This window comes from Tamandua tetradactyla, chromosome 6 (assembly GCF_023851605.1).
Source record: "Tamandua tetradactyla isolate mTamTet1 chromosome 6, mTamTet1.pri, whole genome shotgun sequence".
NCBI classification, from domain to species: domain Eukaryota; kingdom Metazoa; phylum Chordata; class Mammalia; order Pilosa; family Myrmecophagidae; genus Tamandua; species Tamandua tetradactyla.
In genome coordinates, this window is record NC_135332.1 from 169,037,227 (window position 1) to 169,052,740 (window position 15,514).

Here is a 15,514-nt window from a genome sequence, read left to right on the forward strand (position 1 = left end):
GTTTTAAACTGCTGTAATTTAGCAGTGTAGAATATTTCAATGAATACTTGGAAATTCTAATAACTATTGCTAGCTAGTCTTTCCACAGCCTCTAAAGTAATTCAGATGTTAGCAATTAAGGGTGCTCCACAGCCTCCAAAGTAATTCAAACATCAGCAATTAACTGTGCTCTGTTCATCGTGTAAACCTGTCTATACATTTGGCTTCTGTCTACTGACTGCAGGCAGTACTCTCCACTATGAGCTCAGCGCCCTCTGCTGATTTTTTTCCCATGCACAATTCCATGGAAGAAGCCACAGATGTACTGAAACTAATGGTCAACTGGAAGTTAAACTTCCTGTTGCAGGCTGGAAAAAAGTACAATTTATGAAAAAAAAATATACCCAAGCATGTGCCTAAAGAATTTTCATAATTTGATAAAAGAAAGGTCCATGAGCTCAAGTCTGCTAAGTGTTATAAGGAAGCTACATGGTTAAAAAAATTATTCTTGATACAGAATGAGGATAACTGATGCCTAACATCAAATGACAAATGCCTTTAAAGGATGTAGTGAATTAAAATAAAGCAGGGACTTTTTTCACACCATCATGCCGCCTCAGCATCTCTAAGGTTAGCAGTAGAAACATGGGGCTCTGCATTGTCATGCTGCCTCAGCATCTTAGACTCTATCATTAGGCCCCTCTGTGACCACCCCTGACATGTGCTTATACAAAATAAACAGCTTCTTCCTTTTCTCCTAGACTCCTGCCTGGGTTCATGCTCCTGTAAAAGTCAAATACAAAGTCCCCAATCCCCACTGCTGCTTGACCAACTGCTACAGCTCCATTCACATAACAGTCCCCTAGGTCCACTGTAACTTTTGGCTCCTTACCTGCTTGGTGGCACCTACATCCTGACAGGCTGAATCCAAAAAGCACGATGAATCACACTGGTTTGTATACCTTAGTCCAGAGTGGCAACTCCACCTCTGAGCCGGCTAACAGCAGGGACAGCCTCAAACTCTCCTGTTTTTTTTTTTAAGGTGTCTGACATTTAAAGCCCAAAGGAAAAATTGCCAAAGCAAATGCCTCCTTCCTAAAAGAGCAGAGCTCTAACTTGCAGCAAGAAAAGGAGTGTAGCATAGGGTAAAGAATCTGAAAATAAAAGGGTATGGCTGAAAGAATAAACCTTTTCCTTATACACATGCTTTTCTTTCCTTTCTTGTTATTTTAAGATGGTTTTCAAAAGCCCCAATCAAAACTATAGCCAGTGTTTTCTTTTAGGATGGCAATATTTCTAATAAGAATCATAACAATGGTCACAATTTACTGAACACTTACTATGTGCCAGGCAAGGCCCTATGGGCTTTACATACAATATATTAAGAAAGCCGGTAGTATTATCCCCATTTTTTTTTTTTTTACATGGGCATGCACTGGGAATCGAACCTGGGTCCTTGGGCATGGCAGGCAAGCACTCTTACCTGCTGAGCCACCGTGGCCTGCCCTATCCCCATTTTAAAGCTAAGGATTAAGGTTTACAAAGGGGGGGGGATATACAGCCACTAATGGCAGATTCTAAAGATCATCCTTTTAACCCTGTGTTATATATTGTCTTTACTCAACATTTTCAGATACTATGTCTATTACACATTAGTTTTTTTTTTGTCTTGCCTCCTAATTTACCTCTATGTTTTTACTTAAAAAGAAAAAAAAAATCTCCTCAAACTACAAATCAAACTACAAATAGACCCAACAGCAAAAGCTGAATTATAGCCTTTTTGCTGATGCTGCTCTACAGGAATCAAAGACTGTTCACTCATAAAAATCAACCATTTATGGAGTACCTACTATATGCGAGAGTACTATGCTAGGTGCTTTGGGAACTACCACATGACTAAGAATTGGTATGTGCCTTTGAAGGACTTCAAGACTAGTATGTTATGGGAGAGGGAGGGGTAACATAAAACCTTATTTCAGTACAACGTGAGAAATGCTGAAACAAGTACAGAGTGCTGTGAGTACATACAACAGAGGCTGCAGGCTATTTGTACATGTAGGGAAGAAAGGAAGGGGGGAGGGATACTTGCTTCCTTACATTGAATGTTATCTCATTAAAAAAAAATCTCCAGTTGAACTGCCCATCTTTTCCAAATCTCTACCCTACTTTAGTTTGTCCTTAGCTTTAGCCACTCTGGAAGAGGCCTAGCTCACATGTCCTCTCTTTAGCAAAAGCTCCCTGACTCCTCCAGAGTTATTCCTTCCCTCTGCTATCCACATACCTTTTTGATATAATTTTTCAAACTATTTTTATTATTAATGTCTTTTGTCTGTGAAGGCATAAAAACCAAATTTTGTTCTTCTTTGTGCCATACTGAGGAGGCACTCAATAATCATTTACGGAATAGCGTTAGGATTCTTTTATTATAGATTAACACTTAGATAACTGGCATGTCTCTTAAAACAAACTATATTCTGCTACAAATATTGTTTTAAATTCTGATTTTGCTCTGATGATGAAGTATTCATAGAGCAGTTAAAAAAAAAACCTGATACACTCAATGTTTTCAATTAACACACAAATCGTTAAATATTTAGGCTATAAGCTTTAACTCATTCTGGATGAAAACTCAGATGGGCAAGAAATCTCAAGAGTACTCTACAACTGCCCTTTATGATGCAGTATGTTTGACTCATCAGGTTTATCCTGTCAGATAACAAATACTGAAGTTGAGGAATCAAGACCCATGCGCTTAACCATAATAAGAAAACTCTATGAAAGACCATTGTTTTTCTATTTAAATGTGAATATGTGGACTTTGAAGCTTAAGTTACTTGACCTACATGATATTCAAAAGAGGCTCAGGGATTTAGCAATCACATGTATGTCCCTGAGAAACACAGCAAATGATCTACCACAAACTTATCAGTTCTGAAAGTGTTATATAAATGACATAGTCCCGAAAGGAAGAGTAATGTCCCCAAAATATTACTTTGACTCATCCTGTTTAACTTGATTATGGACCTTCACACGAAGTCTTGAGTATGACACGTTCCACTAGTAACCATGCTCCTCGCTACGGTGATTGTCAGCTGGGATGGACAAATAAGAATCCAGTTTGTGGCAAGGCAGGGGAAGGAGGTGGGAAGGAAGTATGTTTTTTTTTTCGCATTTATAATTTGAAAAATCCCTTCAGGCCATCAAGTCTCAGGTTTAGTTAAGATCATCTCACATAAAATAATTATTTAATATTACCATAAAGCTGGACAGACTTTTATGAGATAACCTGGTCCAGACTTATCTAAGACACCAAGCAGGACAAAGAGTTGTTGATTCTTAAAGATCTCTAGGGAAAGATATTATACCTTAGTCATATTTTTGTACTCGATTCCCAGCAATTTCTTGCATGGAATAATCAAGAAATATTTGTTGAATGAGTGAATAACTAACCTCCTTTAGCAGCTAATTTGAATGTTTTATCATCTTGGTATTTAAGACACTGTGAAATTCAGTAAAATGCTCATGTCTTAAATTAGACCTGTGACCTGATTTTTCTTTTCAGCCTAACACTGACCCACTGGTGTGATGCTAGGAGCTCCAACTAAATGCTATAGGTGATGGACTGTAGGGGGTCCTGAGATTTTTTAAGCTTTGAAGTTTGATCAGAAGCCATCATTTTCAACATGACAGCTATTAAAGGATTCTCAGGTTCCAAACGGACAAATATCCAATGCCCAGCATGAGTAAAATATGCTTTTTTAGCTTTAGTGACTGAAACTGAATCCATTTTTAATATCCCTTGCTCTAAATCATATCACCCCACAACTGTATTTAATTTTTTCCATTGCAGTGGTTTATGTGTGAATGCATTTGTTTAATGAAAAACAAAAGTATCACGTGCAGCACATTTCTTATTTCTATCATTACAAATTAGATAATCAACTATATACTTCGATCCCTTATGAATGGAATTTGTTTCATTTAACTTTTTTGTTTGTTTGTTTCATTTAACTTTTGATAAACAATGGGAGAAAATGAAATATCCTGATGCTTAATACAACTACATTGTCAACTGATAAAAGCTATTAAAAATCACTCTTAATTCCTGATATTCTCACAAGAAGTGGGACAACCAAATCAATAAGCTGAGCCCTCAATCTTGGGGTTTGTTCATATGAAACTTAACCCCGCAAAGGATAGCCTAGGCCTACTTAAAATTAGGTCTAAGAGTCACCCCCAGAGAGCCTCTTTTGTTGCTCAGATGTGGCCTATCTCTCTCAACCAACACGGCAAGCAAACTCACTGCCCTCCCCCTCTCTACCTGGGACATGACTCACAGGGGTATAAACCTCCCTGGCAGTGTGGGACAGAAATCCTGGAATGAGCTGGGACTCAGCATCAAGGGACTGAGAAAACTTTCTTGACCAAAAGGGGGAAGAGAGAAATAAAACTAAATAAAGTGTCAATGACTGGGAGATCTCAAAGAGAGTCAACAGGTTATCCTGGAGGTTATTCTTATGCATTATATAGATATATAAGGTGTATTAGAGAGGCTAGAGGGAAATGCCTGAAACTAGAGCTGTGTTCCAGTAGCCATGTTTCTTGAAGATGAATGTATAATGATATAGCTTTTGCACTGTGACTATGTGATTATGAAAACCTTGTGTCTGACACTTCTATCTACGGTATAGACAGATGAGTAAAAAAATACGGAATAAAAATAAATAAAAGGGGGAACAAATGTTAAAACAAATTAAGTAGATTGAAACACTAGTGATCAATAAAGGGAGTGGTAAGGGGTACAGAAAAAAAATAGGGGGAACAAAGGTTAAGATATATTGGGTAGATGGAAATCCTAGTGGTCAATGAGAGGAAGGGGGAAGGGGTAAGGGGTATGGTATATATGAGGGTTTTTTTTTATTTTTGGATTGATGCTAATGTTCTAAAAATTGATCATGGTGATGAATATATGACTATGAGCCACTGATTGTACACCATGTATAGAATGTTTGTATGTTAAGAATGTTTGTGTTGTACGTTGTTTATCAATAAAAATATTTTTAAAAATCACTCTTAAGATTTTACAGTAATTTCCTTACTTGAGTTGAGTATCTTTGGAGCAAAACTGTAGTCGGTCAAAATCTTTGAGAAAGACAAAGGAGTCATTAGTTACTCATGACTTGTGCAGAACAAATCAATTACTTTTGAACAAAGTCCCTCTTAGATGGCTGGATGGGCACTTACCAAGTCCACATTCCCCTATTGCTACAACTTTCCCTTTATTGTTTTCAGCGAGATTTAGCAACTCCATTAAGTAAAGATCAGGGTTATTCTTTTCAAATTCATCACATCTTGTAGGATGACATCCAACTGTACTGAAAAACATATCTAACACAAAATAATATCAGGGTTATTTTAAAAATATTTTTTTCATATTTTATATCTAATATACAAATGTGAGAGAATAACAATTCCAACCGGTTAATTTTTAACAATTGCCATAAAACTACACAAACCTGATTTAAATTAGTACTAGAACTGATTATATTAATTGTAAAGGAACTTCTGGAATAGCTTAACGAAGTACGACATGAAGATGAAAACTGCCTTAATGTACTGAATAAAATAATTAACTCAACTCTTCCCAAAGCTTGACATTTACTGAGCCTTGCAGAATGGAAAATTAAATAATTTCTTGAAATGTCATCACCCAATTTTCTTTTATATTCACTGTTTATGTGACTGTCTTTGATTCAAGTGTTTAATATAAATTAACAGTTAAAATGTTTTCCTCTTAAAAATGGTTATGGCACAGTGTTTTAAAGAGGTGGAAGAGGGCTTAGGTTTTCTAATAAAAAAGAAAACTCTTTTATTTGAAGGCAAGATCTTGACAGCTTTAATCATATAGAATACAAATGAGAAGTCAGAGGTAAAGAAAAAGTGAGTGTTCAGTGGCTTAGTGGTCACTAAGTGCATGCATCTTAGCCCACAAGTGAGGTGCAGAGCTATCCTCTCCTCTGAAGGCATTTACATGTCAAAGAAGGCAGCACACTTAAAGCAAGGAGTGAACAATGTACAGGGGCAGGAGTAGATGAAAGCTGATGATGGAGATGGGAGAACTTTTAAACCATAGTTATTTGGAGGTAGGAAGTATGGAAGAAAATATTTTTAGACACCTCAATAGCTCCTGAGGTGATTATTTCTATGATCTTCATTACTAAGAAAAATGACAATGGATCTTAAGAGAAAGATGCATTTCAGATTTTATCAAAAGTAGCTTAAGTGTTTATCTATAAAGGAATACATCAGTAATATGAAAAATTATGTAGAATGCATGATTCCTCAGTGTCTAGCATATGAGGCATGCAAAAATAGAAGTTAGACTAAATGAGTACCAGATATAGGAGCTATTTTATGTAACTAAGATTTCCTTCAAGAATCAATTCCAGAAACTTTTTAGATTTTAAGTAAACACAAAATGCATGAACACAATGTGAGCATATAATGTTATATATTATATTCTATTTGTATTTCTGCAGCTTTGTCTAGTATCTGACCCATATAATAAATACTTAATAAATGATCTTTTAAAACTTAAGTTAAAAGAGAGTAAATAAAAAGCAACTCATATCTTAAACATATAACAGATGCACAAAAATTCTACATTTGGAATACCTGAGGTTAAATTATGTACCTGGTGAACTTAATTCCCATGAACCGAAATCTTAAAATAATCTTTAATAAGAACTAGGAGCAGGTTTTATCAAGCATCTGATATAGCAGTTGGTACTTTTAATTTTTCATCTGAATCATGTCCCATTGAAATCAGTCCTTTTTCCTTTGTTTCCACAGTCAACATCCAATGTATTGTAACTGAAGCAGTCCTCAAAAGACTTCTTCAAAATCACAGTTCACTTTTTTTTTTTTTTGGTAAAAGTAATAAGAAGATACCATTTGTTTGTGCCAAATGCAGTGCATCTTTGCTGTCTTGAAGATTTCCACCTGTAATCATAAACTGAAATAGAAAGAAACAAAATAAATCTGACTTTAAGATGGCATAAATAAGTTTCTCAAACATGGCTTTCTGCTTTTTTTTCTAGAATGCCTTTTCCTCTGTCACACATCTACTCTTCCTTTAAAATTCAGCCCAGCTCATTATTAGGATTATAAGTAATAGTGCTGAATTTGTAGGTGAATTTGGTTGAAAGGGGCTGTTTAGAGTCATGTATGTCATCAGAAAGAAAGCTGAGGTTTAAATACAGGATTTAAATAAATACAGAATTGTATAACGGAGGACCTCAAGTGGACGCTGTTTAAGATTAACACAACAGATATAAATAAGTTCTTTCACGAACTAGTACAAATGTACGACACTTGTACAAAAAGTTAATAATAGATTGGTATATGGGGAAAAAGTACATATTGCAAGCCATGGACCACAGTTAACAGTAATATCTTAATATCCTTTCATTAACATTAACAAGTGCACTATACCAATACTAGGGGTCAGTAAAAGGAAGGAAGAAGGGGTACGGGGTGTTTTATGTTTTCTTTTTTATGTCTGTTATGTTTCTTTTCGGAGCAGTGAAAATGGTTTAAAATTGAATGTGATGAATGAGTATAACTCCTGAATCATTATACTGATATTTCTTTTAGTCTCTGGTGTCTTGGAGCAGCTAGAAGGACAAACCTGAAATTATGGAACTATAACCCACATCAAATTTTGAAATATGTTGTATAGCTACTCGTTAAAATGTACTTTGAAAAAAAAAAGTGGTGATGATTGCACAACTAGGTGGTGACACTGAGATACTGACTGTATACTTTGGATGGATTATATGGTATATGAACATACCTCAATAAAATTTGCAGGGGGAAAAAAAAAAACTCAGCCCAAAGATTACCCCCCCAATAATACACAGTAGAATTAATCACAGTCCTGTTAAAATATATTTACATAGCCATCTTTCCTATTAGACAACAATTTCCTTGTGGTAGAGACCATATACGCTAAGAAAAAATGAATAAGACCCCAGAATTTAGAATCTTGGTTAGTCTAAATTAGTATCTCAATAGCTGTGATTAATTCAACAGTTCTCCAACTATGGTTCAGGGATATGTGAGATCAAAACTATTTTCATCATAATACAAAGATATTATTTGCCTTTTCCACTTTCATTCTGTCACCCATGTACAATGAGGTTTTCCAGGGACTATATGACAGATGATATTACAACAAATTGACAACAAGAACTATATGGCTATAGACTGTATGAAAATTCAGCAATCTAAAAAAATAGAAAATAATTTCATTTATAACACTAATTTTTTTGTTTTGGAAAATACTTCTTACCCCCTCTTTCTTCCTTTCCTTCTGAAAATACTTATTTTTCATAAAAATATTAACACATAGTGGTTTATTATTATTTTCAAATGAATCAATCAATAAATATTTTTTAATTTACCCAGTTTCAATTTCTAATACAGTACACATATCAACAGACAATAACCCATATGAGCAAAAGCTCTTTGGTGTCCTCAATTTTAGAGAATGTAAAGGGGTTCTAAGACCAAAAAAGTTTGAGAATCACTGGGTAAATATATACTGATGAATTCTTTGAAGAGAAATTTGTGGCTCCTGGCAATAAGCATGCTTCTATATAGACGGCCATTAGAGTCTACCCAATGATCAGAAAGCCATCTTTGCTAATCTGTTAAACTGAAAATGCCACTGAGCTACATGTTGGTGATTACTGAGGCAGTGCTACCTAAAGGGCACATTCTTATAAAGAAGTAATTTATTTGGATGGATTATACAGTCTGTTTAAAAGTAATTTAAGCATACTGATGTATATTTTTCAAAGCATACTTTGGGAGTTTCTGTTCTAGGTACACACCTGTAATGGTTACGTTCACGTGTCCACTTGGCCAGCTTATGGTGTTCAGTTGTTTGGTCAAGCAAGCACTGGCCTGATTGTTACTGTGAGGATATTTTGTGGACAAATCAGTAACTTGATGGTATCTATGGCTAATTACATCTACAATCAACTAAGGAGATTGCCTCCAGCAATGAGAGAAGTCTCATCCAATCAGCTGAAGCTTTTAAAGGGAAAAGTAAGCTCTGAGCAGTCAGAAGAGAGAATTTCCATCTATTCAGCAGGCCAGCTTCTCCTGAGGACTTCACTGAAAACTCTGATCGGCATTCCCAGCTTGTGGCCTCCCCTGCAGAATTTGGACGTGACCATACCCACAGCTACGTGAGATAATTCTTATAAAAATCTCATAATATTTACATTTTATATGTATATGTATGTATTTCCCATCAGTTCTGTTTCCCTAGAGAATCCTAATATAACATCTAAAGAGAAAATGTACAAAACACAGGGGCAAGTACAAATGACAGGCGATTCCATATATGGGCTTAACCTTCTAATGTGATTAGACACTGAGTACTGAGTATTCAGAGATTCTACAGTCATACTTAAATTTTCAACGCCTATAAAACATAGGCTATATTAACAAAAATATTGGAAAAACTTTCTTGCTTAATAACATTAATTCATTAATACTAGACCAGCTGTTTGCATCTAGTATTGCAATCATGTAAAATAGTTTTTAATTAAGTCTACTTTTTATTTTATCTATAATAACTTTAACAAGACTAGAGGGCATATTTTCCTCCAGTTTAGAGGATGATATATATAATGAAAGTTGTTTGCTTTATGCCAAGTACAATACCAACTGCTTCACATTCAATATTTTAATTATCCCTCACAACAACTCTCTAAGTTGGCGTCATGGTCAGGTTCATGTGTCAACTTGGCCAAGTGGTGGTACCTATTTGTCTGGTTGGGCAAGTGCTGGCCTGTCTGTTGTGATGAGGACATTTCATGATCATGTCAGCTGCATCCACAGCTGATTCCATGTGTAATCAGCCAAAGGGGAGTCAGTCTTCTGCAATGAGTGAAGCTTAATCTAATTACTGGAAGCCTTTTAAGGAGGATTCAGGAAAGACAGGCTCTATTCCTGCTTCGGCTGGTGAGCCTCTCCTCTGGAGTTCGTCCAGACCCTCCATCAAAACTGTGGGCTTCACAGCCTGCCCTGCGGATTTTGGACTCTGCGTTCCCACGGTCACGTGAGACACTTTTATAAATTTTATATTTGTGAGTGTTCCCTGTAGAGTCTGTTTCTCTAGAGAACCCATTGGGTACAATCATCATTCCCATTTTAAAGATAAGCAAACATGTCTAGAGATGAAATGCCATGTTATTATAAAGATGTGAAGAAAGGAGCTGAGACTGGAACCTGGGTTTACAATGCCATAACTATCCTTTTAACCATTACAATGTAACTGCGAAGTAGCAATGTTGAGTTAAATTTCAATTTAGAGCTATGTCCAAGTAAATGTCACTTCATTTCTCTCATTCCTAAGTCAGCAGTTTAAATATATGTCTACAATTAGAAATATTAACATTAAATTATTCATGGCTGACAGAGGAGCTCAATATTTCAGAGTTTACAGAAAAACATTTTGTAAAGTGATTTACCAAGCGGGAAGGGAATGACTACATAACGAGGAATGTTGAAACAGTGATGTTCATTACTGTCAACAACCAGTGCAATTTTAGAGTTGGAGACTCTATGACTCATTTACTCTGCAGCATTACTTTTTAAAACAGGTTTTTTCAACTTAGAAGCACTAGAATTAGGGGTTCTGTTAGCACACTATGAACTAAAGCTTATTTTTGTGTGTGCATTTGTGGACTAGCTTGTTATCTTAAAAAATACTAATTTAAAAAAACATCCATTCAAGAATTTGACACTGAGCTAATATTCATTTGCTTAGGGACTCAAAAGTAGCAGCAATTTTCCTGATGATCAGATTATTACTGTAACAATTAGAGTGTCCTCAAAGTTATTGAAACTGAATACACACACTATAAAAAGCTAATCTTGGTGGCAGATAATGCTGTTTTGGTAATTGTTTAATTCTAACACAGCTAAATTATGTTACATATTTTACTAGTAGAAGCCTTTTAAGAAGTCTGGTGATCCACATAGGTTTTAAAAGAAATTTCAGAGACTTTGCCATTTACTCCATTTTGGATCATATGGAAGAAACCCATGAGGTTTGTGTATCTTAAACGCCTATAAACAGAATATTTTGATATTTCATTTCCATTAACTTACTAATATTGCATGTAGGAACTTGATACCCAAAAGTGCCAAGTGTGGTGTTGGTTCTTTCCCTCTATTCTGCAGAATTTTAACTAAAATTTAGTTTAATTTAGTTTTTAAAAAAACCCTCAAGAGTAACAAAACAACAACAATAAACAGATGTTACCTTTCTAACACCAATCTGGACAGCTCTCTCTATAATATCCTGTAAGTCATCTGTAAAAGATGAACTTCACATTAAGAAAACCTAGTAAATAAAAATTCACTTACCTATAATTTAGTTATCCCTTCTTGAAATAAAAACACACAGAAACAATCACATAAAAACACACAGAAACAATCACATTTACTAAATCAAAATCTATCAATATTATTTGATGAGTATTTATATAATAATACAGCTAGCAATAATCTTTAAAAAAAAGACCCAATATAAAGCCAACTAGATGAGTAATTGTCCATTTAATTGCATATTTTATTCTGTTGAACAAAATGGGAGAAAGTGACAAAAATCAGGAGGTTCAAACTAAAGATGAGTTAGTTCTCTATAATTTAAGTCACTTGCCTTAAATTTGAATCTTACTGGTATTGAATTTTTTAATAAATTTTATGTTTATTTTTACAAAGGCTTTTCTGAGTAACATGCAATGCCTCCCAAGATCTGATGTAACATTTCTTTGTAAATCTCAGTTAATGCTGTATTTCTATTAAGGAAACATAATTTTTATTTTCCCTGACTTTTTTTTTTTGCTTTTTTCCCAAATTCATTAGCCCAAACTTTTCTGGGGGAGATCAACAGTAATTACTAAGCATAGAGAGACATAAAATAAATAGACAGCAAAACTCAATTATATAATTGTAATTATATAATAAAAATCTACTTATTGATTTCATATTTAAATATCACAGCCATTGTAATTGGAATTCACCTACTATTACTTCTAAAGTAGCTAAAAAATTTCTTCTAGACCAGCTTATGTATGTTAGTGGAGCTTAGCTTACCTATAGCTATGCCTAAGAGTTACTTATGAAGGACCTCTTTTGTTACTCAGATGTGGTCTCACTCTCTCTAAGCCCAACTCTGCAAGTGAAATCACTGCCCTCCCTCTTATGTGGGACGAGATCCAGGGATGAGTCTCCCTGGCAGCGTGGGAGATGACTCCCAGGGATGAATCTGGCCCTGGCACTGAGGGATCAACAATGCCATTCTGACCAAACAGGGGAAAAGAAGTATAACAAATAGGTATCAGTGGCTGAGAGAGTTAAATCGAAAGGTTACTCTGCAAGCTTCAGTTAGACACTGCTACCTACCATAACATGCCAAACCCCAACCAAAACCATTCTAGCCAATCCTAAAGAACACCCTAGGGTGTTATATAAGATTCTACAAAGGGGGCGGGCCACGATGGCTCAGCAGGCAAGAACGCGTGCCTGGCATGCCAGAGGACCCGGGTTCGTTTCCCGGTGCCTGCCCATATAAAAAAAAAAAAAAAAAAGATTCTACAAAGGTTCCATGCACTAGAGTAACTTTCCAGAAACCTACAACCTCCAGATGGTCCCTGGACCAGATAAATCCTGAAATGCAGAGGGGCCAGCCTCTCCAGAACATCAGACAGTTCCATCCCCCTATCCCATATTACCGACAGCCCCTTCCAACATGAAAAAGTTAGAATGGCCATAGCCCATATACCCCTAAAAGAGTGGGAGAAAGATCGAAGATGATGGTGGAGTTATACAGAGAAGATAGGGTTTAACAAACAAGTATGACTGCTGAATCATTATATTGATATTTCTTTTAGTCTCCAGGACCTTAGAGCAACTAGAAGTAAAAACCTAAAATTGCGGAATTATAATCCATACCAAACTCTGAAATCTGTTCTACAGCTAATTGTTGTAATGTACTTTGAAATTTATTGTTTTGTATGGATGTTATTTTTCACAAAAAAGAAAAAAAATACTTTTACTAGCCTCCAGTGCTTTGGAGCAGCTAGAAGAAAAAATCTGAAATAGTGGAATGGTAACCCATAACAAACTCTGAAATCTGTTCTGTATCTGCTTGTTGAAGTGTTCTTTGAAAATCATTGCATTTTCTTTCTTTTCTTTGTATATATGTAATATTTAACATTAAAAAAGTTAAAAAATGTTTTCTTCTAAACAAAAAAAATCACCTTTAATTAGTTTATACAAAGTTGAGTACCCAGTTTTGCCAGATACTATAAAGTGTAATAATACTAATACTGAACACACAAATACAAACATACATATTCAAAGTTGCAAAACAGCATGTAATTTATTTAATAGTCAAAACTATACTATATAAGTTACATATAAAAATATCATCTAAAATTCTAAATGAAATAGAAAAGTTTCATTTCATTACTTTTTGAAGTAAGGCTTATGAAAGCTAACATTTAACTTTCTTCTTAAGTGGCATCCAACATCCTCTGTATTTAGTGAAGCCTTTGCTTAGTACCACCTAGAAGCCAGATTAAGTCCTGATTTAGTTTGCTGAAGTGTGCAGTTCCATGTCATCCATAACCACAAACTAAATTTCCTGTTTGCATTTACATAATAATAAGTACAGTTAATTTTCTGAGGCAATATCCACAGATTATTGGAGAAATTCTGCTTTCAAGAACTTATTGTTGTCATCATTTCCTTCTTATTTTCATCTCAGCTGACAAAAAAGCCCTTTTGAATGAACTGGATATAAGTTAGCCATTTTCCTTTTGGGTGAGTTTCCCATCAATTTCTGAAGTATTACTATCTATTTCCACTTGTATATATGGTCGGTATCTAGGAAGAGGTTTGGACAGAAAGGGGGAAGGCGAAATAGGGAAGTCAGACAGTAATGTGCTTCCTCCTGAATCATATTCCTACTTTGTCACCTGTTGAAAATGTTTTTCAAAAAGCTAGATACACTAATATTCAACTCTAAGTGATTTTTAGATTATGTGCCCTGTTCCATTGCTTTAGAATGACTAAAGCCAACTGTTGTTTGCTTTGTACATATGATTAAAGTTCCATATTCAAAATTATACATTCTACATGTAATAAGGGCTTGATTAACACTTTGTTAATAGTTTCTTTATAAACATTCACAATCATGGTTTACCAACAGCTTGCATTTTGACAAGGATGCATGAGTCCTTTAATATTTCAGAGGGAAGAACTTTTCAAGATCTTTTTAAGATAGAAAATTTGTTTACACAGAGATGCTATTTACCTTAATATAAGAAACATTTACCTTGATGCTTTTGAACTCCTCTATAAATTCCTCTGAACATAGGATCTGTCAAGTTGATACCAATATCTATGGAAAGCAAAAATAAGTGATTAATCATTATGAATCTCTATTTGAAACTTCTACTTGAAATAAAATCTGTTAATAAATTTTTCATGATACACTTACTTACTGACTCAAACACAGTCACTTGTCAGTTACTGTGCTAGACACCTGGAATACAAAGATGAGTAAGGTATCATTCCTGCCCTCAAGAAACTCAAGGCAGAATTGGTAATCATTTTTATTGTTAAATAAAACATATATACAAGTACAGACAGTAATGAAATATGAGAAGCAAGCACTAGTAGTGTGGGACACAAAATGAGAATATCCTACCTAGTCTGGTAACTGATGTAGAAGAGGCTTCCAGAAATGACCCCTGAACTAAATCTTAAAGGATAAGTTAGAAGGGAGATTCCTGTCAGAGGAGGCTGCACGAGCAAAGCCTCAGGGGTACAAAATGCCTAGTGGAGAGCTACATAATGCTGGAAAGAAGTGTAGGAAGGGGGCTGGCCAGAAGAGGCCAGACCCAGCTAGGTTATAGATATTTACCTTTAAAATACCAGAGGGAACAAGAGTCACTGATAGTTTTTAAGCAGGGGAGTAAGATTTGCATTCTGGACTCTCATTCTGGCATCTTTGTGAAAGGTGGGATTTGAGGGGGACATCTGGAGACAAGATGTCTCTTTGGAAACTGGCAAGGACCCAGATTTGCAATGAATAGGTAAAAGGAGAGAATATTCAGAGAAGGGAATAAATTATTTCATGTATGAAGACCAATTCTGCCAAATATGATGTAAGGAGTTAAGGGACACAGAAATGAATAATATCCAATACCTGGTCCCCGCCCTTCAAGAGTTTATAGAGTCCATATGGGCACTACAAATGGTCATATTACAATAAGCTAGAACGTAAGAACCACAAGAGAAGAAATCATGTCTGCTTCATTGGTGTTTTCCGAGAACCCAGCATAATGATTAGCACATAGTAGGAGCTTTCTAAATATTTAATCTGTAAATAATTAAGTACATGGGTGCACAGGAACAATAACAGGACAAAAAGATGGATTCT

General features: G+C 35.3%; 1 protein-coding gene and 1 long non-coding RNA gene across 13 annotated transcripts in view; one reads left to right on the forward strand and one right to left on the reverse strand.

The window, feature by feature from the left end:
• The window catches only part of LOC143689033 (uncharacterized), a 29,704-nt gene extending 22,789 nt beyond the window's left edge, over positions 1–6,915 (forward strand). The window contains exon 3 of the long non-coding RNA XR_013178478.1: positions 6,832–6,915. This is a non-coding gene — a long non-coding RNA (uncharacterized LOC143689033). The remainder of the gene's footprint in view (positions 1–6,831) is intronic.
• Positions 1–15,514, reverse strand: part of TATDN1 (TatD DNase domain containing 1) — a 52,064-nt gene that overhangs the window by 26,306 nt on the left and 10,244 nt on the right. Inside the window, exons 2-7 of one of the 12 annotated variants that reach the window (XM_077167621.1) lie at positions 14,570–14,614; positions 14,405–14,470; positions 11,324–11,373; positions 6,931–6,994; positions 5,224–5,367; positions 5,079–5,121 (exon numbers count right to left, since the gene is read on the reverse strand). In XM_077167621.1, the coding sequence (XP_077023736.1) occupies positions 5,079–5,121; positions 5,224–5,367; positions 6,931–6,994; positions 11,324–11,373; positions 14,405–14,444 (341 nt within the window). In that variant the 5' untranslated portion in view covers positions 14,445–14,470; positions 14,570–14,614. Of the gene's footprint in view, positions 1–5,078; positions 5,122–5,223; positions 5,368–6,673; positions 6,995–11,323; positions 11,388–14,383; positions 14,471–14,569; positions 14,615–15,514 lie in introns of those variants that run through there. The other 11 variants (XM_077167620.1, XM_077167625.1, XM_077167629.1 and 8 more) reach the window with 11 other exon arrangements.